The sequence below is a fragment of the Melanotaenia boesemani genome, chromosome 10 (genome assembly GCF_017639745.1).
Source record: "Melanotaenia boesemani isolate fMelBoe1 chromosome 10, fMelBoe1.pri, whole genome shotgun sequence".
Lineage (NCBI taxonomy): Eukaryota > Metazoa > Chordata > Actinopteri > Atheriniformes > Melanotaeniidae > Melanotaenia > Melanotaenia boesemani.
Window position 1 is genome coordinate 2,785,844 of NC_055691.1, and position 26,558 is coordinate 2,812,401.

Consider the following 26,558-nt stretch of genomic DNA (forward strand, 5'->3'; position numbering starts at 1 on the left):
TATCATGAAAAGGTTTAAACCATCCCTATCAATCTGATCAAAAATGCTCCATGTAGTTGCTAAACAAACAAAAAACACATTCCTCTGTATCTTTATTTCATTTAGAAAGCTTGATTAAATTTCCATTTTATATTCCAAAGAAGGTGAAATGAATACAAACCTGCAGGTTAAAACTGTCCTTTCTTTTCCTAAAGTTACTGTTCAGCTGAATTGTTCTTACATCTTTATTACTAGAAATAAACACTGTAGTCTGGTGTCAATATTTCAAGAAGCGAAATAAAATAAATCAAAGTCAGTAAAGCTGTGTGATAATTTCATATAGGCTCGAGATCAGAAACTGGTTTCAGTACCTGTGTTAAGGTGAGTGTGTGTTATGAGTGTGTTTTTAGAGTGTGTGTATTATGACAGGCTGGTGGAGTGTTTCAGACGGACTGAAAGGCCAGTCTTTCAGGTTGGGTTTCATTCCTGTTCCAGCTGAAACTTCGCACACACATCACAGTGAGAGTCGGGTGTGGAGCAGGTGACGTACATTCAGGTGAGGTGATGATGTGTGGAAGATTCTGGTTCTGTTAGATTTGGGCCCCAGAAGGTTAGGGGATGGCAGATCCAGGATTTGAGAAACCCGGTATTTTGATGTTCTGGTGTTATTAGTCTCGTGCCATGTCCCGCCCCCTCTGCTGTGTCCTCCGTCCCGTAGAGGTGGGGGATGGGGGTAACACTGGCATCTCACATCCCATTCCGGATTTACCGGACTCCACCTGTCACGCTCACTGTGCTGCGTTTCTTTGTGTGTGCGCACGCGCATGCGCGTGTAGTGTAATGCGTGTATGTGTGTTAGGGAATAACAACAGTAGCTCTGACACCGGGCGACAGAAACGCCGCAGCGGCTTTCTGAAGCCTTTCCTCCCGCAGCCGTTTCTGCTCCGAATCCTGTCCGACACCGGTACCAAGGAGCAGACGACCGCCAGTGTTCCGCTGGATGGTTTTATCCGCAGTGTCTCCGCCGAGCAGAGGACCGGGAAGCAGGATGTACAGACAGCAGCTGCAGCAGCTCCGGACGCCCATCAAACACATCGATAACCTGGTAGAGGTGAAAAGCAAAGTGAGTCCCGATCATCAGCTCGGTGGTAAACAGAACACAGGGCGGGGTTCGTGTCGCAGCTGGGTTACAGTGTCTTCGGGATCATATAAGATTAGTAAATCACGCTTCCGCTTACAATCAAACGAGCCTGTTTTCGAGCCAAAATGATTCATTCCTGGACCACACAGTAGAATACAGTAAACGTGACGGGAGGGGGGCAGATCGGCGGCCTCACCGAGCTGAACCTCCTCCTCACCGGGCTGGATCACCGCCACGCCGGGCTGAATTATCCCCGGTTCTCTTTCCTTACGGCTTCACCTCCTCCGGCCGCGTGCTGCTGGTTCTGGTTCCAGTGGTGTCGGTTCTGACCAGTAAATGTTATGGTTTTGTCATTTAGTTCATTTAACACGACATGTAAGCTACAGCTGGAGCTGTCACACCGTAACACCAGTTAAAATGTCAGATTATAGTTCATATAGTAAGCTATGTGTGATTAAGCTAATTGTATCCTTACTGCGTTCAAATCAAACTAAACAGCTTCCACATTTACAGTTACCGCTGTGATGAATGAGACAGACCTAAACTTCTCATTTTTACAAAACTTCCTTCGGAATCCGATCTGAAACCTCGATCAGCAGTAAATAAAATACAATAAAAATACGTGAATACACGTTTAAAAACACGGGATTCATTTGTTTTATTTTAACATTATGCAAGTTAAGGCAGGTTTAGATTTACAGCACATTTCATGTACAAAACAAAGTGCTTTACATAAAACATTAAAGGCGTTACAGCGGGTGTAGCAGAAACATGAGGATTATTATATATATTTACAGTTACTTTATCCAAATAAGTTTATTTTAGTTGGTCCAACTTATAAATGTTTTGGTGCAGGTCAACAGCCTTTCCAACTACCACCAAACATTTATTACCCACCTTACCACCAACTCCAAAGGCAAGTGGGTGACGCGTTTTCCCAACTGAAACACACACAGATGAACTGGGATGAGGCGACAAAGCACCAACCCGAACCTGCTGCAGTGGAAATAATTATCTCTGAAAATAAGAAACAAACTCATGATAACTTTATACACATAATGTAACTTTTATTTTAAAAGAAGATGACTGATAAATCGTTACAGTTTTAAACCGCGCGGTCCTTGGATTCCCTCTTTCTGAAATGTTTGAGGTCTTGTATGATCTCGCGTGATCTTATAATTTCGCGAGACCATTATTCTTCGGTACATGATCACAGGTTAAATTGAATCGCGTTCTCGTAACATGACTGAATCTGACCTGTTGTTGAAGTTCATGAAACCATACAAAATCTAATTACTTTCACCGTGGTAACTTGTATACTATTTAGTTAAAATTTAAACGTCAACTTTTGCAAATATAAAAACCACCCAGTTTCGGTGTTTGAGTGAGTTGAAACCTTGAAATCTTTTACAGTCTGTGGATTAAATAGAAGATGAAACATGTTTGACATTATAAATTTTGTCTTGATACAATCAGGATTGGATTCAACATCCATGGATCTATTTCAGACGATGTCACATCTGATTTAACAAAATGACTTCCATTCAAATCAGTTCACAAAAACCAACTAAAATATCAAAATCTATTTTTTTCCTTACGCTCAGTCAGAAATGTAAATGAAAGCAATCTGTTCTTGGAACCAGACCAGACTGAGCAAGATTCTGGATGTTGAGCTTTAAAATGTTCACAGCATGAAAAATAAAGCTGAAAGAAATTTTTTTAGACATTAAATCAGAATATAATGTAAACCTTCCTCATGTTTAAAGTCTCTAACAAAAACCTGTAGTTCATGTTATCATAACCAGGTTATTACAGCCTGACTTTATCAGTTACCTTTAGTTATCAACGTTTTCCTCACCAGACATTTTTGTTGTTAGAAAAAAGAAAATAGAAACGAAATTTCACATGTTGTTTCTGGAGAACATCTGACAGACAATTCCGGATCTATGATTGATCCAGAATATCAGTTTGGATTAATGATCATTGGATCAATGTGTTGCTACATAGCAGATGTGTTTGTTCCAAGAGCTTTTGCCTGTTTAAAGGAAGGTAACTTGTATATGACAATTTAATTAAATTTAATTGTTGGTAGTTTCCATCATCCGAAAGTTTTTTTTTTTTTTTTTTTTTTTTTTTTTTAAGTAAACAGAAGTTAAAAGAAGAACAGCTGCATCATGCCAGAGATCAGCTCTGCAGATGTCATCAGGTTAAAGATTTCCGGCCTTGGGACGAGTGTGTAAACACATCTAACTTGATCTCAGCTCAGATTACGGTCATGTTTTCCTCACGGTGAAGCTGATAACAGCCACACGGCTTCCGTAAGGCCGACAAGTTTCAACACGTGGAAAAGTATCTGGAAGTATCTGAGCGGTTACAGTGGTTTGACATGTTTGAAACCAAAAAAAGCTACAGCTATAGATGAGTAAGAATACAATGTAGGTGCTTTTGCTGATTTGTGTAAAGCACATTTTGACAGAAATTGGAGCGTTATGGTGTACGAGGTGGTACACTAAACTGGATAAGAAGTTAATTAAATAATAGATTTCAGTATATTAGATTTAGTAATACTGTATCACATTTAGAAAGGTAACTTGTGGTGTTCCACAAGGTTCGCTATTGGGACCTAAGTTATTTATACTTTTTTTTTAATGATATTGGTGTAGTAGTTAATAAGATTAAATTCATTACATTTGCAGATTACACAAATTTATTTTGTACAGGACCAGATAACAAAGAATTGATGACAACAGTTAATCAGGTTAAAATAGTTTGATATCAATAAGTTATCATTAAATGAAAGTAAAACCAAATGTATGGTGTTTGATGGTGTAAATGGGCAAATTGTCCTAAATTAATCTTAAATGGAGTGGAAACTGAAAAAGTATATGAAACTAGTAATTTTAGATCATAAATTCAGTTGGAAGTCACATATAGAACAGAAATAGTCTAAAGCTATTGGTATTGTTTACAAATATTAAGAAGATAAGAAATATCTGCGTATGTTATAATGCTCAGATCATTTTAAATGAGCTCTGGTCCAGAGAAGTCGGCGGTGTTTCTGGATCATGTTCACATTTGGCTTCTTCTCTGCATGATGGAGCTTTAACCTGCATTTGTGGATTTCAGGGTGAGCTGACAGACAGTGATTTCTGGAAGTGTTCATGAGTCCATGCAGTGGTTTCCAGTAGAAAATCATCTGGTTTTAATGCAGTGCTGCAGCTTTCTGCACCTCTGTCCACCTGTACTTCTGAGAGCCTGTCAGGTGGTGTTTTTATACCCATTTTTCTGATCTGTTGATAATTCCTCTGATAATTTGCAGCATTTCCTCCAGATGTTTAATTTTTACAACAACTTGCTTTTACAGCTTTTGTTGCCCTGTTCGAACTTTTTTAATAGTAAATGGTAAACAGACTGTTCTCATATCACGTTGTTCTGGTCTGGACCTGAAGCACAAGCCTTTAAAGTAGCAGCTGTATTTTTTCCTGAGCTAACGCTGCTTGAATTGGATGTTGGTGCTGGTGTGTTCAGGAGAACTCATTTAGCTGTGTATAATTTGTGTCTAATTTGTTTTCTATGTTTAAGAATACTGAACAGAGTCTTACAGTTGATAGTTGTGTTATGAAATTTAAATATTTAGTGTTAGTAGTGAGAACAGTTAGATCCACTTAACTAATATTAGATAATATTAGACTGCTGTAATTTACTTTGAGATCTCCAATTTATTAAACAGCTAGTTTTTTGTTTTGTTTAGTTTTTTTTCAGAGAAATTCTTGTCGGGGAAACACCTTTTGAGGTGTGTGTACTCTGTTTTACAGTTTGAGGCAGAATATCGTCGCTTTGCTTTGAAAAGAAACGGCCCGGGTGGCTTTCAGGAGTTCTACCGCCTGCTCCAAACCATCCATCGCATCCATGGTATCGACGTGCTGCTGGAATATGCAGACATCCACGGAGACCTGCTTCCGATCAACAACGATGGCAACTTCCACAAAGCAGTGTCGTCAGCCAGTCCTCTGCTCCGCATCATTATTACCAAGAAAGGTAAGATGGTGGGAGAAGCAGCGCTAATCTAAACAGCACACAGGGATTTTTGTTTTTACTTTTTTAGAGAATCTTTCTTCATTTCTTGCCCATCACCTCTGAGTTGGTATAATGTGGTACTCTAATGGAATTTGAGATATTAATGCTTTACGTTTTCATGGTAAATGGTTCTGATGGTATTTATTATATAATGTTTTCCTGGTTTTTGACCATTCTGAGCACTTTTACGCTGCTCGTTCACACACACGGTCATCCAGGGATTCAGTCTGTGTAATGGTGCAGGTGTTGTTGAAGTTCTGCAGGGTCACAGTTGGAGGTGTTTTTAGAGCCAGAACATTTGAACTACATGTTCAGTTTTCTAAAATAAGCAACCATTCAGCTCAGTTCAAAGCTCGGTTTACGTCTGTTTTGGCTACAGCATCTCCTAAAATCCAGGACCCTCATTTATCAGTTGTTTTTAGAAACTGTCCTTAAGTTCATCCTATAAATGAAATTTAAAATGTTCATAAGTACAAAAAAAATGTTTATTAACCATGTAGAGACCAGTCGCAGCAGGTTAGTCAGTAATCATCTCATGATGAATCCCACCTGTTCTACATCACCTGCTCGATCCGTTCATGGTCATTTACATGTAGAAACTCCCTCATTAACCAGATATGTTAACATCCCTTTAAAGTCACACTGGTGTTCCTCCTCGGAGAGATGGAGAAGAAGAAAGAATTCATTTCTGCTAAGTTTGAATAAAAAACTTCTGTGTTTAGTTCACTTGTGAAATTTAAGAGCTTGAGATAAATATTATTTAACAATCCTCTGATACCACAAACGGTAAAAGAAAAGCTAAACTGAAAATAAAAAACTAAACGCTGCAGAGAGGAAGGAGAGCAGAAAATGATTGAGGAGAGATCTTTGTTACATTTATTTAAGAAGAAAGAGATCATTCAATCACCCAGCACCAAACTATAAACTGGAAAAATGGCAGAAATCAAACCGGATCGGTTTCAGGACGTGGTTTCTGATCAGAAGTCTCTCTGTGATCTCACCAGTCTGATCAGCTGTCTGATGACTGAGCAGAGCTCAGGGTGAACAATTTATTTGATAACATCAGATCAGTAATAATAAGTTCTCCCCTGTTTGTTGCAGGTGTCTTTTATAAGTTCTGAAACCAGTGACGCTACAGTTTGTTTACTTTATGATGGTAAATTCCACTTGGCAGGCGAATGTTCTCATGCAGGAGCTGCAGACACGTCTGTGCATAGAAACAGTTGATGAATGACCCTGAAGTGTAGTTCAGGTTTCACTAAGCTTTGTAAAGACCTTTCAAATAAAGTAAGCACATCCATCACAGCCAGTTAAAACCGGTTCAGAAGATGCCAAACAGGACGTGAAGCGAACCATGGCTATATGTTGGGATAGTGTTCTGGTTTATTTCTGGACAGATGGTTGTTTTGCTGTAACCCAGCTCTTGATACAGTAGTTGTGTCAGTCATAGCAACAGTTATACATTTCAGTTAAGACCACCCCTCCTCTTCCCCCAGCATTTCTCATCTTTGGACCTCCCCACCTTCCCATTAGCAGCATATTCTCCTCTTCTATTTACAACCCAGTGTTAGCTCACAATGAGGAGGGACGCTGGCTCAGAAAAGTCAGCATTTTATGCGTAGTGTTGTGTTGTGGAACAACAGGCACAAAAGGTTCTGAATTCAGAGCAGTAACAACTCTGAGCGTCTTATGACCTGGAAGTGTGTGAAACAGTTGTGTTGAACTGGAGTGAAATAGGTTGTATTTATAAACTGGACTGGAGTGCATTGAACTGGTCTGTCAGTTTCTATGAATAGAGACGAAACGTGTCTGAATATGCTAGATATGCCTGCACTGGTCCAACTGTCAGCCAGCTGGGAGAGGACGTGTTACTCCAAATGTTTTATTTCAGGTGTTTGGATATACGGTGAGGTGCAGCACTTTTTAGAAACTTTTTTAAGTTCCTGTCTGTTATGGTTGGATTTGCACTGCTCATTACACCCGTGAGAGGACAATCAGGGTGCTGATGTGTGAAACAGGAAGAGAAGAGGCCTCGGCTCTGTTATTCACAGAATGAAGCTTCACCTCATTCATACAGAACTGCTGTGAAACCAACAGGAGATAGATGTTTAGCATTTTACTAGTCATATATTCTTTCCCTTTTGTTTTTGTTTCCAATTTGTCTTTATTTCCATCATCTTTTGTTTTATGCTCTGAAACAATTTGCTTTAATCCTTAAAACTCCACTAGATCTTTTATATTAACTGTCACTTATACTGTCAGCGACCTCTCGGGAACAGTAGTGCGTGACTCTGTGGGTGAATTATATTTAATAGTTTAACCATCAGATGATCAGGGACCAGGCTTGGGAATCACTGCTCTATACATTGAGTTAAAATAAAAAGATGGGATAGCAAAGCTTCTGCATTATAGAGCTGTATTTTGGATTTCTTTCCAAGTCTTCCCAGTTTTAGTTTTATCTGTATTTATACAGAGTTTTTCTGATGACCTTGTTGCTATGTCTACCATCTATGTGTTTATTTTTTACATTAACCAGCAATGGGTCACACCTTCCAACCCCATGTCCTGTGGTCCCCTAGTGTGTTTTTTTTTTTTTTTTTTCTGGCTGTTTCTCTGCGTCTTGCGTAAGTCATGATGCAATGATGTTAATCTGCTGCATAGCAGGCAGCTATTGTTCAAAATTACCCACAGCTGGCAGTTTAATCAGATTAACTCAGTGGTCTGGAAGGCAGAAGAAGAGGAAGAGAGCAGGGGGAAGTAAGACAGGCAACAGAACCAGATAAAAAGAATACACACTTTTGTGTGTGGGTAAAAATGATGCTTCAAGTGTACCAGCTAAAACATGTAGATACTGGTTAAAGGCCCCTTAGATTCTTCTTAATGAAATTCTGTCTTGACTGCGCCATCATTAGAAAGGATTAGGAAATGAGTTGGTAAATTCACAAATCTACTCATCTAATCACCTTATCCCCCAACACAAGTCCAATCCCTGATATATTCCACATCAACGTGAACACTTTGAGCTGCTGTTTGTTTTCTCTGGAGAGGTTCATGCTACATGAACACATTAATACAGAGGACGTATTTCATAGGTTTCAGAAAAAAAATAGCTGAGTAAACGTCCTTCAAACAGCTCTCATAGCAGTACATTTGGCTCTGTTTGAATGTTCGTCAGTGATGAGATGGAAACTAGTTGTAAATAAACCTCTGAGCATCTCCCTCAGTGGTTGGCGGTCAGCTGTTAGCAGCTGGACCTTAGGTCAGGAGCAGACCAGCCATCAGGCATGAAGCGATAAGAACACGTCACCAAAACAACAGTTTTATTATCATGTTAGTTTGTCTCGTTGCATTTGTGAAATGAGTTGATGACCTGAGAGTAGAAGAACAGCTGGTCAGGTTTTTTGTTCACTGGTTAAAACAGCAGAGCTTTAAGTTAGTGGGGTTTTTTGTGTGTGTGTGTGTGTGTGTCTTCCTGAACTAAATCATCTACCTGAAAATGAGAACCATCATTCAACAACATTTACATTGAGCTTTGAGATTTTATTCATTTATTCTTGGCTGTGGGCTAAGTAGTCAGATACTTTCAGGACAAAGTCATTTAGAGGCAGCTTCTGTGTAGGCGTTGATGTACCACAGATGTTAACAAGTCATTTTTCTCGTAAACGACTTTTAGTTGTAGTGAATAATTTCCCACAACGCCTGTCTGCCGTCTGCTCTGCTCAGATCACTGCATCATAGTATCCAGGGAATTTGAAATCTCTACTTTATCTTTCAGTATTTTGTAACAGTGCTGATCATCAGCTTAAACTGACCACTGCTCTGTCCCTTCGCTGGAAGACCTCTGTAAGCATGCAGATGAATATGGAAATGTATTCAGATTAGTATGCTTCTAATATTTAACTCAATTAAGAGTTTTATAAATGAAGCAAAACCCATCTGGACCTTTTCTAAACAAATATTACAGTATTTAGCTTTTTGTTCTGAATGAGAAAATGGACAAAATGCTACACACCAATGCAGGGACGTCCAGCTCTGGACCGCTTGGCCTGTCGGCCTGCAGGTTTTAGATGTTTCTTGCTGTAACACACAAGAACTTAACAAGTTGTTGGAGAACCATTTAATAATCTATCTGTTGTGCTAATGCAGCTGTTTGCCTCTTTATCACAGAATCCAGTTACTCTGAACCTGACTGCATCGTTATGTTAGAAAGAGGAAAGAAAAACTCACTTAAAAGTTTTTTTTAATCTATTGCACCTGGTTGAGAGGAGAAGAGGAGAGAATGAGCAAAATGCCAAGTTTTTACCCTAAAAAAATACTAATTCCCTAAGTCAGGATTTCTTTACGTGTTCAGCATCTTCTGTCTATTTATATCTTTTTTTAGGTAAGAATTGCTCACTAAAAATTTTAATTATTAGTATTAATCACAAATATTTATTTTATTTTCCAGTTTAGGCCGTGTTTCTGTTGTAACAGTAAGGCTGGTGCTGGGGAAAGCAAATGGCACCTGACCCAACCTTAATTATTATTTTTATAAACACAAGTAACCAGGCAAGAAAAATAGGATTAACTCTAAACTTCCCTCCGGACTCCGGAAACGAGGGTTAACTCGTCCAAAAACCATCAACCACAACACAAAATGTGTTTTTTTGATCATTTTTTGGCCAAAAGTGGAAATAGAAACAACTTTTTTTTACATCTTTTTTAGGATGTAGCTGATTTTACTGAAGAAAACAGAAATATCAGCTGATATAAAATAACCTGTTCATACTAATCTGTGTGTTTGTTCCAGACCAGTAAGTATGCTTCGTGTTCCTGTTTAAGGACATTTCAGATGTTCACTTCAGATTTCCATGAGTGACTGAGAGGAAATGTAATCTGTGAGCGGCCACGTTAATCCTGGACTTGCTGTTAATTTAATATTTTACTTTTTGCTTCTCACAAATCAAAAGTTTTTTGTGTGCATGTTTGTGTTGGAGACAGTTCAACCACTTTTTAAACGTCTCCAGCATCACACATCACTTTATCCTCTTTTACTTTGATCATATGTTAAATTCCTTGGACATCTTTGTCATAAAGGTCCCCGACATGCGTCTCAGACGAAGGGAAATTGGGCTTTTTCCAGAGATTTTTTCCCACAGTGATGAGACAGACATTTAAAGAGCAGAGTCTCTGCTTTCATTTGACACCTTGTTTTTGTGTTTTGCTTGAAGTGGAGAGATTAGCAGAAACTCTAAAACGGAAAATGCTGTTCTCGTGTTTTCCTACATTCCCTGACTGTGTCTGTGGTTGATGAAAGGTGTGTGTTTTTCCATATGTAGAGCAGGGAGGAAACAGCCAATCATAGACAGCCACACATCTGATGTAAAGCAACATGTCTCCAAGCAGGTGTAAACAGTTTGCAAGTTAATGTCTGAACAGTCTGCTGCAGATGATTCAGAAAATTATCTGTCCCATGGTGGCATCAGTTTGCTCGTTTTGATCAGTTCCAGGTAGCAGAAGCACAGACTGAACGCTGAAGCTGACAGAAAAGAAGCCGGCATACTTTGATATCAAATCTGTGTTGAGGAGGTTTTCTGTTGTAGATCCGTAGTCAGTTTTTCTAAAATAACACTGAAACTGGTGGTGAACATGTTTGTATGAACATGTGTTGTAGAGGAATCATATGTTCCAGCTCTGATGGATGACGCTGCTGCAGAGTTCTGGATAGAGAGGTGGCTGAAAATATCTGTGTGCAGCATGATGAGAGGAGGAGAAATCAAATATTTATACAAAGAAGAGCAGAGATATGAAGGACGCTGTATAAAGGTGAAGAGGAAGAGGATTTCTGTCTGTTTGAAACCTTGAACCACACGAATCCATCAGTGACACTGGAGAATTTTCACATTGGTTAGCAGTGATGCTGGAGGCCCAACGACCCTCCCTGTTGTTGGTTTACATCAGGTTGTTTTCATTTTAATCTTCAGAGAAGTTACAGATTTAGTTCCTCATGATAAACACAGTTAATCATTAATGAGATCATCAAGTCAGAAATAAACCTGGATGAATTCAGAACTTGCGGAGCCTGAGGGAAGAAGCGGCTCCATGAGGTCCTGATGTTCAGATTTTGCTCCCATATTTTCAGGGTCTTAATGTTTCTGTCTCACAGCATCCGGCTGGACTGTGTCTGTGTTTGTCTCAGTGTTTAGACGGGGTTTAGCTCTGTCTGTCCCTCCAGGCCATAGAACCTGACTGGTGTGGGCCAGACTGTCTCTGCTCCGTCTGTCTCTGTAAGAGGAGGACGTGTATGAGACTTGTCCTGTTTCTGTAAGAGGAGGACGTGTATGAGACTTGTCCTGTTTCTGTAAGAGGAGGACGTGTATGAGACATGTCCTGTTTCTGTAAGAGGAGGACGTGTATGAGACTTGTCCTGTTTCTGTAAGAGGAGGACGTGTATGAGACATGTCCTGTTTCTGTAAGAGGAGGACGTGTATGAGACATGTCCTGTTTCTGTAAGAGGAGGACGTGTATGAGACTTGTCCTGTTTCTGTAAGAGGAGGACGTGTATGAGACATGTCCTGTTTCTGTAAGAGGAGGACATGTATGAGACATGTCCTGTCTCTGTAAGAGGAGGACGTGTATGACTTGTCCTGTTTCTGTAAGAGGAGGACGTGTATGAGACATGTCCTGTTTCTGTAAGAGGAGGACATGTATGAGACATGTCCTGTCTCTGTAAGAGGAGGACGTGTATGAGACATGTCCTGTTTCTGTAAGAGGAGGACGTGTATGAGACATGTCCTGTTTCTGTAAGAGGAGGACGTGTATGAGACATGTCCTGTTTCTGTAAGAAGAGGACATGTATGAGACATGTCCTGTTTCTGTAAGAGGAGGACATGTATGAGACATGTCCTGTCTCTGTAAGAGGAGGACATGTATGAGACATGTCCTGTTTCTGTAAGAGGAGGACGTGTATGAGACATGTCCTGTCTCTGTAAGAGGAGGACGTGTATGAGACTTGTTCTGTCTCTGTAAGAGGAGGACATGTATGAGACATGTCCTGTCTCTGTAAGAGGAGGACATGTATGAGACATGTCCTGTCTCTGTAAGAGGAGGACGTGTATGAGACTTGTTCTGTCTCTGTAAGAGGAGGACGTGTATGAGACATGTCCTGTCTCTGTAAGAGGAGGACATGTATGAGACATGTCCTGTCTCTGTAAGAGGAGGACGTGTATGAGACATGTCCTGTCTCTGTAAGAGGAGGACGTGTATGAGACATGTCCTGTCTCTGTAAGAGGAGGACGTGTATGAGACATGTCCTGTCTCTGTAAGAGGAGGACGTGTATGAGACATGTCCTGTCTCTGTAAGAGGAGGACATGTATGAGACATGTCCTGTCTCTGTAAGAGGAGGACGTGTATGAGACATGTCCTGTCTCTGTAAGAGGAGGACATGTATGAGACATGTCCTGTCTCTGTAAGAGGAGGACGTGTATGAGACTTGTCCTAAATGCTACTAATGCTGCTTTCTGTCATTTAATACCACATAAAACTTTTGTGCCTGTTGTTGCAAATTTTTACAATTTTTTTTTATTTGATTTATTTTATATAATTATTTTATTTAGTTATTTTATTAACTATTCTTTATTTTTAATATTATTAATTTATTATTAACTTATTTCTATTTATTTGATATTTAATTATTTATTTTCATTCCAATTTTTTTATTTAATTTTTTTTTACTTTTGACTCTATTTATTTTGTATTTATGTAATCCTGAACCTGAACTGGGTTAATGAAGATGCCTCACACATGTCTGGTTGTATTGACCATGCGGAGCTCCTTACCCTAACCTTAACTATCACAGCTGAACCCTAAACCTAAATCTGAACCTGAACCTGAACCTGAACCTGAACCTGATTCTGATCCAAAGCCTGAACTCTTGACTGTATAGATAAAAATTATTGTCCTCGGGTTTACAGGAAGTTTCCATAATATGTCTGAAGTCAGGTTTTCACACACACACACACACACACACACACACAGACTCAGCGAGGGAATGCGGTCTGAGGAATGAAGCATGTCAGGTATTTGTCTCCAGCAGAGAAGCTTTCCTCAGTGATTCTGCTACACATTCAGCCTGCATCACAGTGTGTGATGATGCTGCTTTCTGGTTTTACTTTTTCTTCTTTGTTATGAGTCTGGTGGAACAACAGTGGACAGATAAGTTGGAGAAAAGCAGCAGGTATGTTTATCTGAACTATTAAATGGCTAGTGCGTCCAAAAGTATGTTTGTTCTTTGTTTGCTTGTTTGCTTGTTTTTCATTATATAACTTAATAACATAAAAACACGTTTTCTGTTATTTTAACTCAAATGCCACCTGCTGGTTCAAACCAGGTGTAGTTTTTCAGGCTCAGACCTTCTCTAGAAGAAAGATTTGGGACTCATGTCACTAAAGAAAGAAAAAGTAAAACGTGATACCAACATTTGTATTTTTTCATCAGTATTAATATTACTACTTCTTGCTCCTTTAAGGAAAATGACACAGTTGTAATAGTGTAAGACAAATATGAATCAAACTCATGAGCACAAATAAATGCTTTTAAAATAACTAAATTTATCAATTAGTAAATTAAATGAAAATAAGGTAGATAGAAAAATAAATTCTAAATGTTTATAGAATTAATTAACCCTCAAAGGTTTGGACACATTTCTCAGAGGATTCAGTGGAACAGTGTGTCCAGATTTCTGACATCATCAACACGAGACTTAAATCATCGTCATGACATCATGACATCATGACATCTGATAGGCTACCAGAGTCATGTGACATGAAAGAAGCACACTGTGGCTGGTTTCTGCACATAGTTTAAATCCTAAACTCTGAATCCCGTCGCTGGTTTCAGATTTGTCTACGCTTTTCTCAACATTCTCCTGCGAAAGGTTTTGAATTTGTTTTTCTGACGCTGTTAAAGTACCTCAGGACCAAATTCCAACAAATATGCTCAATATAAATGTTCACAGGAGAGTTTTCCCACATTATGAAGGATGTGGAGTTTTTTGTGATGCAGCCATCTTCACCCCACTCCTTCCTCTGTTCCAAACCCCCCGACCCATCATAGGTCTGTAAGGCGACGTTAAACATGTCATATGATATGAGCTTAGTGTTGTCATGTTGCTCCCATTCTCATCCTTATGTGTTCACGATCCATCTACAAGCCCTGCTCATCCCTCCACCTCTCAGTCTCTTGGATTTTTCAAATGTATTTTGAGATAATTAAATAAAAAATTATTTCCAAATTAACAAAATTATTTTATTTAAAAATATATATTTATTGTTCTACTTTTCTGGTTCATGAAACTAATTTAATAAATTAATAAAAATTAATCTCTAAATTAATCCCCCCCCCCCCCCCCCCCCACACACACACACACACACTTTTTTTTTTGTTGTTGTTGTTGTTGTTGTTGTTTTTTTGTTGTTGTTGGGGACCAGTCTGACTTTGCTCGGGTTTCCAGGTCACAGATTTTTCCATGCTTTCACCCTGAGGAGGAGACAAAGACAGTCATCTTGTGCTGAAGGACAACAGTGGGATTACAGATTGAGATTAAAACTTAAATCTGCTTCAGACTCAGTCTTATGTCCAGACCCTCCTAAGCATGCTCAGATAAAGAGGTTTCCATTAATCCCACATAAGCCTCTGATATTAATCTGAAATCAAGGTAAAGGAATGATTCCTGCATCAACATCTCATCATTCTCTGAATTATTTTCCAGTCGTGTCACATGGACACCAGCCACTAAACTTTACAGTTTTCACTAAAAATAGAAAACGTGGTCTGATCTCCTGGTTGCCTCTGACAGCGTTCTCTCAGTTTGGTACTTATCTGATAGATTCCACGTCCTACATGTTTATAATGTGCCTCCTCCAGTTACAACAGTTCATTTTGGTGTTCCTCAGGGTTCTGTCTTGGATCATTTCTGTTCACTTTATACATGCTTCCTCTGGACGATCAGGAAACATGGCCAACATTTCTGATTGTTAATAACACCCAGCAGCCTTAAAAAAGCCGGAGACATAAAAACCTGGATGACCTGTCAGTTTCCACATCTGGAGAAAGACGTAATCAATTATTCTTGTTTCTAAGAAACTTAGAAATTCATTATCAAACCCTTTAATTACCCTTGATGGCATTACCTCAATTCCTTCCAGCACTGTGTTTTGTTTCATTCAGAAGTTTGGACACACTTTTCCATTTAACCTGATATATGAAAATGTGTCCAAACCTTTGACTGGTAGTGCAGATATTCCCTTTTATTGCTTGTGTTATTTTATGGTGTCTTTCATGTTTTGAAGCATGAAACATTATTTGCTGCTCTGAATCACTTGAGTTGATTTATTACTTTTAAAGTGGTGAAAGTCATTTTAAAATGTTCATGTTAAGATCATACCATTCAAACATGGAGCTATAGTGATGTTTAACCCTTTTAGCCCTCCAACCCTTTGAAAATGAGTCTCCATAATAAAATGAGTATTTCTCTGCAACCACAAGATGTTTGATTACGTTTGGAGTCATAGTAAAGGGAGATGTGTGTAAGTGTCAGTATATGTGTTACTGGTGAACAATAAATGAAGATGGTACAGATGAAAAAGTTTCAGGCCTTAAAATAAGACAATCGCTTTCAGGATGAAAATATCTGTGGAATGATAGAAGATCACAGCACGAAACATCATCTCTGCTGAATAAACTCTGATGAGGTAAAAACAGAACTAAATTAAAGGTTTTAGTACAGACACTTATTTTGAGATCATTTTTTTTTTAACTAATTGCCCATTCTGTTTTTTCTAAATTTATGAGATGATTAAAATAAATTAAATTTAAATTCTTGGTTTTTCTAAATTGATAAAAACCAATTCACAAAATAAAATAAAATAAAATATGACTGTTTTCTGAATTTCTGGGATTATTAAAATAAATAACTACTTAAAATTCTTCTAGGATAAGACAAGATAATTTTATAGAAAAAAATCTGGTAATTTCTTCATCTTAGTTCAGGAGAGGTCAGTTTGCCACCATCTGCTCTCAACGCCCCTCCTGAGAGGACCTCAGGTTTTAAAAGTTAAGGGTTTCAGGGTCTGTCCAAACACCACATCTGTGTATTAAAACTGTGTTTATGTATAAAAATGACGTCATGTTATTACCGCTGCCAAGGCAGAGGAGATGTTTTCAACGTTGTCTGTCTGTCAAAAAGTAAAGGACAGATTATGATGAAAGTTTCAGGAATAAGGAACAACTGATTAGATTTTTGGGCTTCCAGGAAGTTATTTTAACACTAGAACCGCCAGCATTCCTATACGCTGCAGAACCACCAGAGGGGTCATTTTAACACCGTTCCAATGCAGCATTAACAGTAAAGGTGGTTTTTACAGAGGTCTTTTTTTCACTTTGATAATAGAACTTTATTTGTAATTGCTACAAGTGCAACAGAATTACAAAACTGATTTTTTTTTATCATTCATTTTTATCATTTAAGTAGACAGCTTCAATAAATAAATACATAATTAGCCTGTAAGATTACTTTGGGTTTGTATTTCAAAAAGAAAATTTCAAACACATGCTTACAACATTCACTTATCAGCTATAATATTCCAAAATTAAATATTTTTTTAAATGTGCAGACAGACAGACAGACAGACAGACAGACAGACAGATAGAAAGAAAGACAGACAGACAGACAGACAGACAGACAGACAGACAGACAGACAGATAGATAGATAGACAGATAAATATTGGGTTTTTTTCAATTATTTGAGGGAAATAATTAGAAAAAGCATGATATAATGCTAAAGTAATGAAACAGAGCTCTGGATGTCAGCTGATATTGAGTTATTGTATCACACATGTCATTCTGGCATCGGTGCAGCTCCTGTAGAGGACTCATGAATTCAGTGCAGCGATGCCCAAAACGTTATAAAACACCACAACAGGCCACCTTCCAGTTGCAGCCAGAGACGGATATTGCTTCAGCATGTTTTCATGTCTACTCCTAACTTGGTAAGAGGAGTAAGAGGAGCTGATCATTTCTCCCCCATCTGAGTCTTCCTCATTCATTTAATGAAATTTTCAGGAAATGTCAGAAATGGATTAAAGGACCAAGCGATTACATTTTGGGGGTTATCTGGATCACTGCCTGGATCCAGGAATTTTTTGAAGGATTCTTTACTATTGGGAGATACGAATAAGTTTGTCATTACAGCTTCTAACTCATCATATAATGTCTGCAATCATTGTTAAAAAAAAAAAGTCATGATAGATGTTATAATCCAACATCGCTTGACCCAGATCATGTTGATATTCTGGATCTGGTGATCCAGAAGGTTCAGAATATGTGATATACTGGGTGGGTTGTTGGGCCTTTGGGGGGTTTGACCCTATGGCTTGGCGGAGGTCTGCGTTCTCGGAGTGTTTCTAGTTTAAATGTTTATCTGTTCTCATAGCACTTTCACTGTAAACGAACCAGTTATGAAATATGATCCATAACATAATATTTTGGACTGATTTTAATTGAAGAGTCTCTGCCTAGAGTTCCTCCGGTTATTTAAATAAACCAGGGTGGATACTCTGAAGGGATGATAAGTCAGCGTAAGTCAGCCTGGTTGTAGGTTGTTTACTGATGTCTTAACTTATGAATTGATGCCACTGCAGCTGATAGTGTGTGATTGTTATTGACCTCTAACTCCTCTTCTGTGCGCCTATCTCAGATGATGAACCTGGAGTTTTTGCCTCCAACTCCCTCCAGAGGCGTAAGAAGGGGCTGGGCCTCACAGCACTTCGCTCCACCGGCTCGGGCTCCTTCCAGTCGAAGAACAAATCGGGCATTATGATTGGCCACCCGCAAAACTTCAGGCAGATCTCATCCATCATCGATGTGGACATCTTACCTGAGACTCACAGGCGGGTCCGACTTCACAAGCATGGTACCAAGAAACCCCTTGGCTTCTACATCCGTGATGGAGTGAGCGTGAGGGTGACACCACAGGGTGTAGAGAAGGTACGACTCTTATCCCACCTCCTCACCTGTCCTCATACCTGTTAGAAACATTAAAAAGTCTGGAGTCTTACAGTCAACTTAATTTCTGAGCACAAAAATCAGTTTTAACTGACAATCATTTAGAACATCTTGATGACTGTTAGTGATTAGTGATTAGTTATTAGTTATTAGTATGTAATACTTTACTCTCACCATCCACTTTATTAGGGCCACTTGCTCAACTTGCTGTTAATATGAATGTCTAATCAGTCAGTCACATGGCAGCACCTCAGTGCATTTTGTCCTGTGAACATGGTCAAGACATCTTCCTGAAGTTCAAACTGAGCATCAGAATGTGTAATAAGTTGTCACAGGGGACCTGGAAATTCAGCCACACAGTGATGGAGTATTAAACAAGGAATGAATTTATTGAAACTGGGGAATCCAGGGCAGAATCCGGAAACAGTCTAAAAGAGAGTGGCAACAAGTTCCTAAAACGCTGTGGGGTGCAGGATCCTGAAAAAGGGCTCCAGACATGCTGGATATCATCAGGGTTAGCTATGTTGACCGTCTGGCAGGGAAGTAGAGACTGGAGTGTGTTTAAGTAGGGCGGGAAGCAGGTGGGGAGAGTGAGTAATCAGGGCAGGTGGAACAGATGAGCTTGAAGAGGAAGTGGACGTTCCTGCAGACAGTGATCACTGCAGAGCAGCAATCATGACAAGAATGAGGAAGAAAGAGGATTTAAGTGACTTTGAACATGGCATGGTTGTTGATCTGAGTATCCCAGAAACTGTTGATCTACTGGGATTTTCATACACAACCATCTTTAGGGTTTACGGAGAATGGCCTGAATAAAATATCCAGTGAGCAGCAGTTGTCTGGACCAAGATGTCTTGTTGATGTCAGAGGCCAGAGGAGAATGTGCAGACTGGTAGGAGATTGTAGAAAGGAAACATGAGGTCAAATAAGCACTGGTTCCAGACAAGCTAAGCAGAACAGCATCTCTGAACACACAACACGTCCAGCCTTGAAGCAGCAGCAGAAGACACACCGGGTGCCTCCTGCCAGCTAAGAACAGGAAACTGAGGCTACAATTCACACACACTCACCAACACTGGACAATAGAAGATGGAGAAACGTTGCTGGTCTGATGAGTCTCCATTTCAGCTCCACATTCAGATGCTCGGCTCAGAATCTGCTGGAAACATCATGAAAACATGGATCCATCCTGCCTTGGATCAACGCTTCAGGCTGCTGCTGGTGTAATGGTGGGGGGAGATTTTCTTGGCCCTGTTTGGGTCCCTTAGTACCAACATGGTCTGGTTTAACCAGCACAGCCTACCTGAGTATTGTTGCTGACCATGTCCATCCCTTTATGACCACAGTGTAGCATCTTCTGATGCTACTTCCAGCAGGATAATGCACCATGTCACAAAGCTCAGATCATCTCCACCTGCTTTCTAGAACATGACGATGAGTTCACTGGACTCCAACGGCCTCCACAGTCACCAGATCTCAGTCCAGTAGAGCAGCTTTGGGATGTGGTGGAACGGGAGATTCTCACCATGGATGCAGCCGACAAACCTGCAGCAACTGTGTGATGCTGTCATGTTAATATGGAGAAAACCTCTGAGGAAGGTTTCCACCACCTGCTTCATCTATCACACCAAGAATTAAAGCAGTTCTGAAAGAAGAAGGGGTCCAGCCTGATACCCACAAGGTGGAACTGATAAAAGTTTACTGTGCACGATACAATATATTTGAATGTTTGATCGTCTCCTTTTAGTTGAGATTTTTGAACATTATAATGACCCATCTTATATTGAAAACCTGGTAATTAAACATCTGAGGATGTTCTGAAGTGTTTGGTACCAGATCCTTCAGCCATTTAGGTTGTGGGGTGGGGGTGCAGGTGGTGCTGTTGCCATGCTGGGGTTGTGACTACGCTATAAAAAGTTTTCTATATGTCCATATGAGTCAGAATCCTAGCAGAATGTTGCTGCCAGTGGTTTTAATGTTATGGCTGACCGCTGTGCAGGAGAAGCCGGTTATGTTTTCCATCAGCAGTACAGATGGTACAAGCTCACATCATTGTTTTGGAAATGAAGACAGTATCTGATGTTCCTCACTGAAAAGAAGCAGAAGCAGAGATAATCAGTGACATCATGACATTTCAGGAAGTGGGAATGTTTTCCGTCTGTTTTCCTGCAGGTTCCAGGAGTGTTCATATCTCGTCTGGTTCGTGGTGGAGTGGCAGAGAGCACGGGACTGCTGGCTGTCAATGACGAAATTCTCGAGGTCAACGGCATCGATGTAGCTGGAAAATCTTTAGATCAGGTAAACAAATACAGAGAAATGACACAGTCGGATTAAAGGTCACGAACCAAAGGAGAAGCTTTCCGAGCTGCATTTTCTGACTTCATTTGACAGGCTGGCGTTATTGTATTAACCCGAGTGGGTCACTTTGATTTACCATCCATTTTAGGTCATTAGTGGACAAAAAGTCCTCTCCCAAAAACCGCTTTTTATTTATAATTAAACTGTAATTAATCAAGCATTTTAACCCTTTAAATGCTCATTTGATTTCTTGATGTCACTGTTTTTATGAAAAAGAAAAACATAAAAAGTGAGTTATTTTGCATTTAATAGATTTTGAGTGGCTGGAGATTTTAGCGAAAGATCAGTCTTAGGCATTCAACAAATTTGAGACTAAATTCATTTTGATGCAGGTTTAGTTGTTTTTTTATTTATTGTCAAATGTGTAATTGAATGCTGGATAATTAGTGGACAAGAAAATCCTCTACCAAACACTTTTAAAATAAAACAAACAAACAAAAAAATAAAACAGAAAAAACACTACAGTTTAATATTTTTCCAAATTTTTGGTTCAGATCGTCCAGTTGACTTTAGTCCTAAACAAAACTATCAAATATGTAATTATTCGATAATAACAACCCTCTAAATTCCAGTTTGATTACAAGATGTCACTGTTTTTATTAAACAGAAAACACAAACCGTGAGTTATTTTCCATTTGATAGATTGTGGGAGCTGAAACCAAACACCTAAACCTTTTTTACAGATATTCCTGAACCAACATTTTACTTTTTTATGGGGAGAATGAAGAACAGCAGGAAGTAAAATGTTCTTTTTATTTCCATCGTTTGAAGCTGTGACTGATGAGGTGGACGTTGTCGTTTCAGGTGACGGACATGATGGTGGCCAACAGCCACAATCTCATCGTGACGGTGAAACCGGCTAACCAGAGGAACAACGTGGTGCATCGTGGGAGCAAGATGTCGATGGGAAACTCTGGTTCAGTGGGCTCAGCTGGATCCACGGGCTCCGCTCTGTCACATGACTCCCCCAGCCCCGCCTCTCAGAGCAACCCCCTCACTGCCAGGTATGATGTCTGAATTTGTCTAAAGAACTTTTATAACAGTAAACTGAATGAATTGATGTCATGATTTCTATTCACAACTCACTGAGACATGACTAATAAAGACATTAGAAATACGTTCTTTAAACAGCGAGGGTTCAGATCCTGGATGATGATGGTAAACAAACAGAGGAGGAGCTCAGATGGACTGTCTGGATTTTAACCCTTAAAACTCCACTAGATCTGAGTGTTATCGCTTATATTGTCAACAGCTTCTCAGGAATGGTAGTGTGTAACTCTGTGGGGTAAATTATGATGGGTAGCTTACTCTTTAGGTGATCTACGGGAGTTTTCCAGGCAGGTTTTGACCTGAAAAGTATTGAGTTACTTCCTTTCAAACTTTCCACCAATCAGAGAGCTTAGATTAACGGCAATGTCCAATCAGCAGCAGCCAAAGATCAACAAGTGAGCAGAAAGTTCTATGTGTGTCTGAAGAGAACAAAAATGATGGTATAAAACAATAGTATAAAAACTATGAAGTATTTCAGACAGACATCACGGTGAGTTTTACTCACTAAATAACATATTTACGGTGCGATTATGACACATTAAATGAGGAGTGAAAATTTCATCATGAAATCAAATTATTATTTTTACATTTGTTTTTAACCACTAAACAAATGAGAAAGAAACACACATCTTCCATGTATGATTATTTGCTTGTCGTTTTGTTACCGCAGCAGCAGCATCGCTGAGGGAGACAGTGATGATGATGATGATGATGACGGTGACCTCATCCTGGAGAACGACTCTCTAACTCCCTACCACTCCCATCCGGTATCTAACAGGAACAGCATGAACCTGAACACAGACTCACCTTACAGAGGGCTCCACGGCTCCGCTGTGGGGAGGCCCCTCCCTCAGAGCGTCTCACTGCCTACCAGCATCGGAGCATCTCTGAATCACAGCGCCGTCATGACGTCACGCAACGGAAACCCCGCCCACGTAGCCAGTAGCAGCCAAGAGACCATGAGAGAGGATGGCAATGTGATAACACTGTGACTACCGTAACCATGACGATACAGATGCTTACATTGCATCACTGAGGACTGCAGAATCTTCCAGACTCACTGTGATGAGCATGACTACACACATTTAGCAGGTTCTTCCTGAATCCTGCTACCAGACCACAGACTTGATCACAGACCCGGATCACAGACTGGATCATAGACCAAATCATAGACCGGATCACAGACTCGATCATTGACCTAATTACAGACCGGATCACCTAGACATCATTCAGCTTCTTACCTCGGTGCTCTCACATCGTTCAGGCTTCACAGTGCAGCAACATGCAGCTTTGGTAACATGTAAAGCATCAGGTTCTTACACAACAATAAACTACAATAATTTTATAGAAATGATTCATACTTCCCCTTAAACTGATTAAAACCGGCTTATAGAATGCAACAGGTGAGAATCATAATTCAGGTTAAGATGAAGATATTCAGAGAATTCATGTGTCCAAAAGCATTTGTAAAGAATCCCAAAAAGAAGATGTTATCATGAACTTCATTTAATCTAAAACCGAGTGGGTTTGACGTCTGTCTGGCGGTGTCACAGACCACATGGTGTGCAGGGGGGAGGTTGTGATAAAAACAGGTGAACATCAGCATCTTTCATGTCCAGCTCCTGCTGCTTTGGTGGAAACTGCTTGTTGTCTCAGAAGGACATCCATCAGTCTGTTTCCATGAAGATTATTTTTACAGCAGATTAAATCATTTCTGCAAAAGCACAAGAGCACAGGGTTTTATTAACAATAATAGCTTAACTCACGACTCGCCTTACAGCACGTCAGATTAAGGTTTAATGAGGCTAAGATGAAGCATGAAGAATCGGTCTGTAAACACAATTCGTTACTCCATCAGTTCATTAACCCCTGCTGGTAGCAACGGCAGCAGGAGGCGCCGGATGGTAAAACTGCCTCACGTTATTTATCAAGGAGCATAAATTTTATGTAATTGTGTCCCAATCATACCATAATTCACCAATTCTTTGGAACAAGAAAATTACAATCCACAAATTAACATCAGTGAGAAGTGGTATTAAGACTAAGTGACATTATTTGTGTTGTATAAGAATTTTTTAAAACAAAATTTAGCAGAAAAAGTCAGAAAACAAGTGTTAATTAATTATTTCTTTGTTGTAACAATCCTTCTTGGTAATAAATCTAATGCTGTTGGAAAATCTGTTTCCCTTTTATTGGAGGCATATTTGTAAAGACAATGCATTTGTAGGATGAGCAGCAGAGTTGAGTATGTGTGTTTTTCTCATAAAAACTGTCCAAATCTTCTCTGCCAAATGGCTGATTCTGCTGTTGACTCATGTTTTGAGCTTCTAGTATCCCAGGTACATCTGAGCATGGACCTGTAAGCTCTGCATGCTACTGAGGCCTGTTTGGTCACACATACTCAACTCTGCTGCTCATCCCACAAATGCATATCCTCATAATGTGGCTTCATTTAAAAGGGAAATAAACAGACTTTCCAAAAGTCAAAGAAACAAAATACCAAACACTCATTTACTCACTTTCTGCAAAATATCTTTAGGGTCTTTGTTCCAAAAATCATTGTTCCCTTTTCAACAGTTTATTTCTAATAAATAAGAGTATTTATGGGAATCTTTTAAATGCATGAAATAAAGTGAACATTTAGTTAAACATCACACAAAAGTTTTTTTTTTAGTTCTGCTGAAAGTGAGACGTCAGTCAGAGCTCACTGGATCAGTGTGTTCTTCTAAAAACAGATTGAGGGAGATAAAATGAACTTTTTGTGATTCTGAATGTTGCTGAAGCAGGTCAGAGAAACTGAGTGTGTGTTTCGGAGCTCTGTGGGTATTATTTTACTCAGACTATCATACCCAGCATTTCTTCCGTCACACTTACTGCTTCGGATTTCATCAACATACTTTAGTTTGTCAGCCTGAATAAATGTCACATAATAACTGACGGTTTGAAGTACAGCTGGAGGTGTTTAAAACTAATAATGAGAGTTTTCAGGTCTGGTGATCTACAGCGAGGTTTCCACTGAACTTAGAGGATTGTTTAAATCTCTGAGTCTGAACTCATTTTCTGTTCCTCACCTGACAGATGTTCCTACAGTCTTGTCTCACAGAAAGACATGAAATTAACACAAATCATTAACACAACATGACATGGTGGAGCTTCTCCTCCACAGACTTGGTTACCATGGTGACGGTGTTTCCTGTCCACCTCCTGCCTCTGTGATTCATTTGTGTCCATATGCTGTTTTTCATATAACAGTGCCCCACCCAAACAGATTTGCTACCAAGGCAAGATTCCGCGTGGTGTGTTTTCTTCTGTAAGGACTACAGTGTCGTTAATTCTACAGTGTTAAGATGTGATTTACTGCATCATGTGTGTCTTACAGATTGTGGTCATTCTGTGTGTTTCTGTGAGATCAGATCAGACTTGATTTTTCTTCTAAATCATGTTTACTTGCCCGAACAAAATCCATTCTTACACACACACACGTTCCATTTAAACGTATCATAATGTAAAGAGAAACATAAAAGTAAAATAATGTAACATTAATGGTTTTCTTTATCTGGGAGAAGTTTTTATGCCAGAACATTTTGTATTATGTGTAAAATATGGAGATTATTTTTCTTATTCTTGTCATCTGAGATGTTTTGTGGGAGGACATTGGGAGGGGGGGGGCTTGGCCTGAACCTCCAGGGGCCCCTGAAGACCCGAGGTCTCTGTGATGCAATGTTGACAGTTTGAATGTTCAGCAGAAACAGCAAAAGATATGTCCTCATTAAGATCCATATCCAATGGACTAATGTTGATGTCTACATACATCTGACGTTCTGTCACTAATTGTCATGTGACCTGGATGAGTTTGATACCATTTAAATAAAACAAAGTTTTAGGTTGGTCAGACGGTGAACTACTGATGTCAGACAGCTGAAAAATGTCCACAGTAAACCACAAACCTGATGCTCTTGATGGTCATGCTGGTAAAACCTCTGCTACAGGTTTATCACAGGTTATGGGATGTTTGGACACGTGATGTCCTCCTGACTCTACATTCTGTTAGAAAACAAAGGAAGTGCCTTTCTGAAGCTTGGGTGAGAGTCCTGTGTGATGTTGGAGCACCACAAATGTGAAGTGGACGCTGCAGCCTGGAAAAAGCTGCTTTCTGTTGTTGTCTATCACTAAACTGTCATCTGGAGAGCAGATAAATTATTATCATTCTAATAAAGAATTATTGAACATTATGTTTGTCTTTCTTTCTTGATAAGAATTTTGAGGATGATGTAGTAAATGTAAAAAACAGGATGCACTTAATTACTAATTCTTTCAATGCATATTTTATTTCCAGTAGAACAAAAACAAAATGTCAGACTTTGAAACAGACATTTTACCATTTCATGAAAAAGATTAGCTCATTTTGAATTTGAATGTGAAGTGAATCCTGTTTACATTTGGCTTTTTTTTTGCGTGGTGGAGCTTTAACCTGCATTTGTGGATTTCAGGGTGAAGCGTGCTCACAGACAGGGATTTCTGGAAGTCTTCCTGAGTCCATGCCGTGGTTTCCAGGCAAGAATCATCTGTGGTTTTAATTTTCCTCCTGATTCTCCAGGGGCAACTATGGTGGGAGAGACCCTACCTCTGAAATGCTCCTTTTGTAGTAGTTATCACCTTGTGTCTTCTTGTTTTGTCTTTCCTTTTCATTTCTTTAATATTGATTCAAAACCTTTAATAACAGTAGGCCTACAGTTGCATGGTTTCTTATCCGATTTCTCTGGAGCTTTTACTGTCATGTAAATGTCTCATTTTCCTCTGTGTTTACCTGATGAGGTGTTTGTACTCTTGTTCATTATAGTGAAAAGTACAGCCATGATCAGATATTCAGCAGAGGTGAAGGAGTCTGAGGAGAAGTTCATGTGTCTTAA

The 26,558-nt window shown here is 39.4% G+C and overlaps 1 protein-coding gene across 1 annotated transcript; it reads left to right on the forward strand.

The window, feature by feature from the left end:
- Nucleotides 1-600: 600 nt before the first annotated feature.
- pard6a (par-6 family cell polarity regulator alpha) lies at nucleotides 601-25,880 on the forward strand. The gene is made up of 6 exons (XM_041997544.1): nucleotides 601-1,102; nucleotides 4,936-5,158; nucleotides 17,933-18,222; nucleotides 20,413-20,538; nucleotides 21,403-21,602; nucleotides 22,319-25,880. The coding sequence occupies exons 1-6, from the start codon at nucleotides 980-982 to the stop codon at nucleotides 22,638-22,640; spliced, it is 1,284 nt and encodes a 427-aa protein (XP_041853478.1). The 5' UTR covers nucleotides 601-979; the 3' UTR covers nucleotides 22,641-25,880.
- The last annotated feature ends 678 nt before the right edge of the window (nucleotides 25,881-26,558 follow it).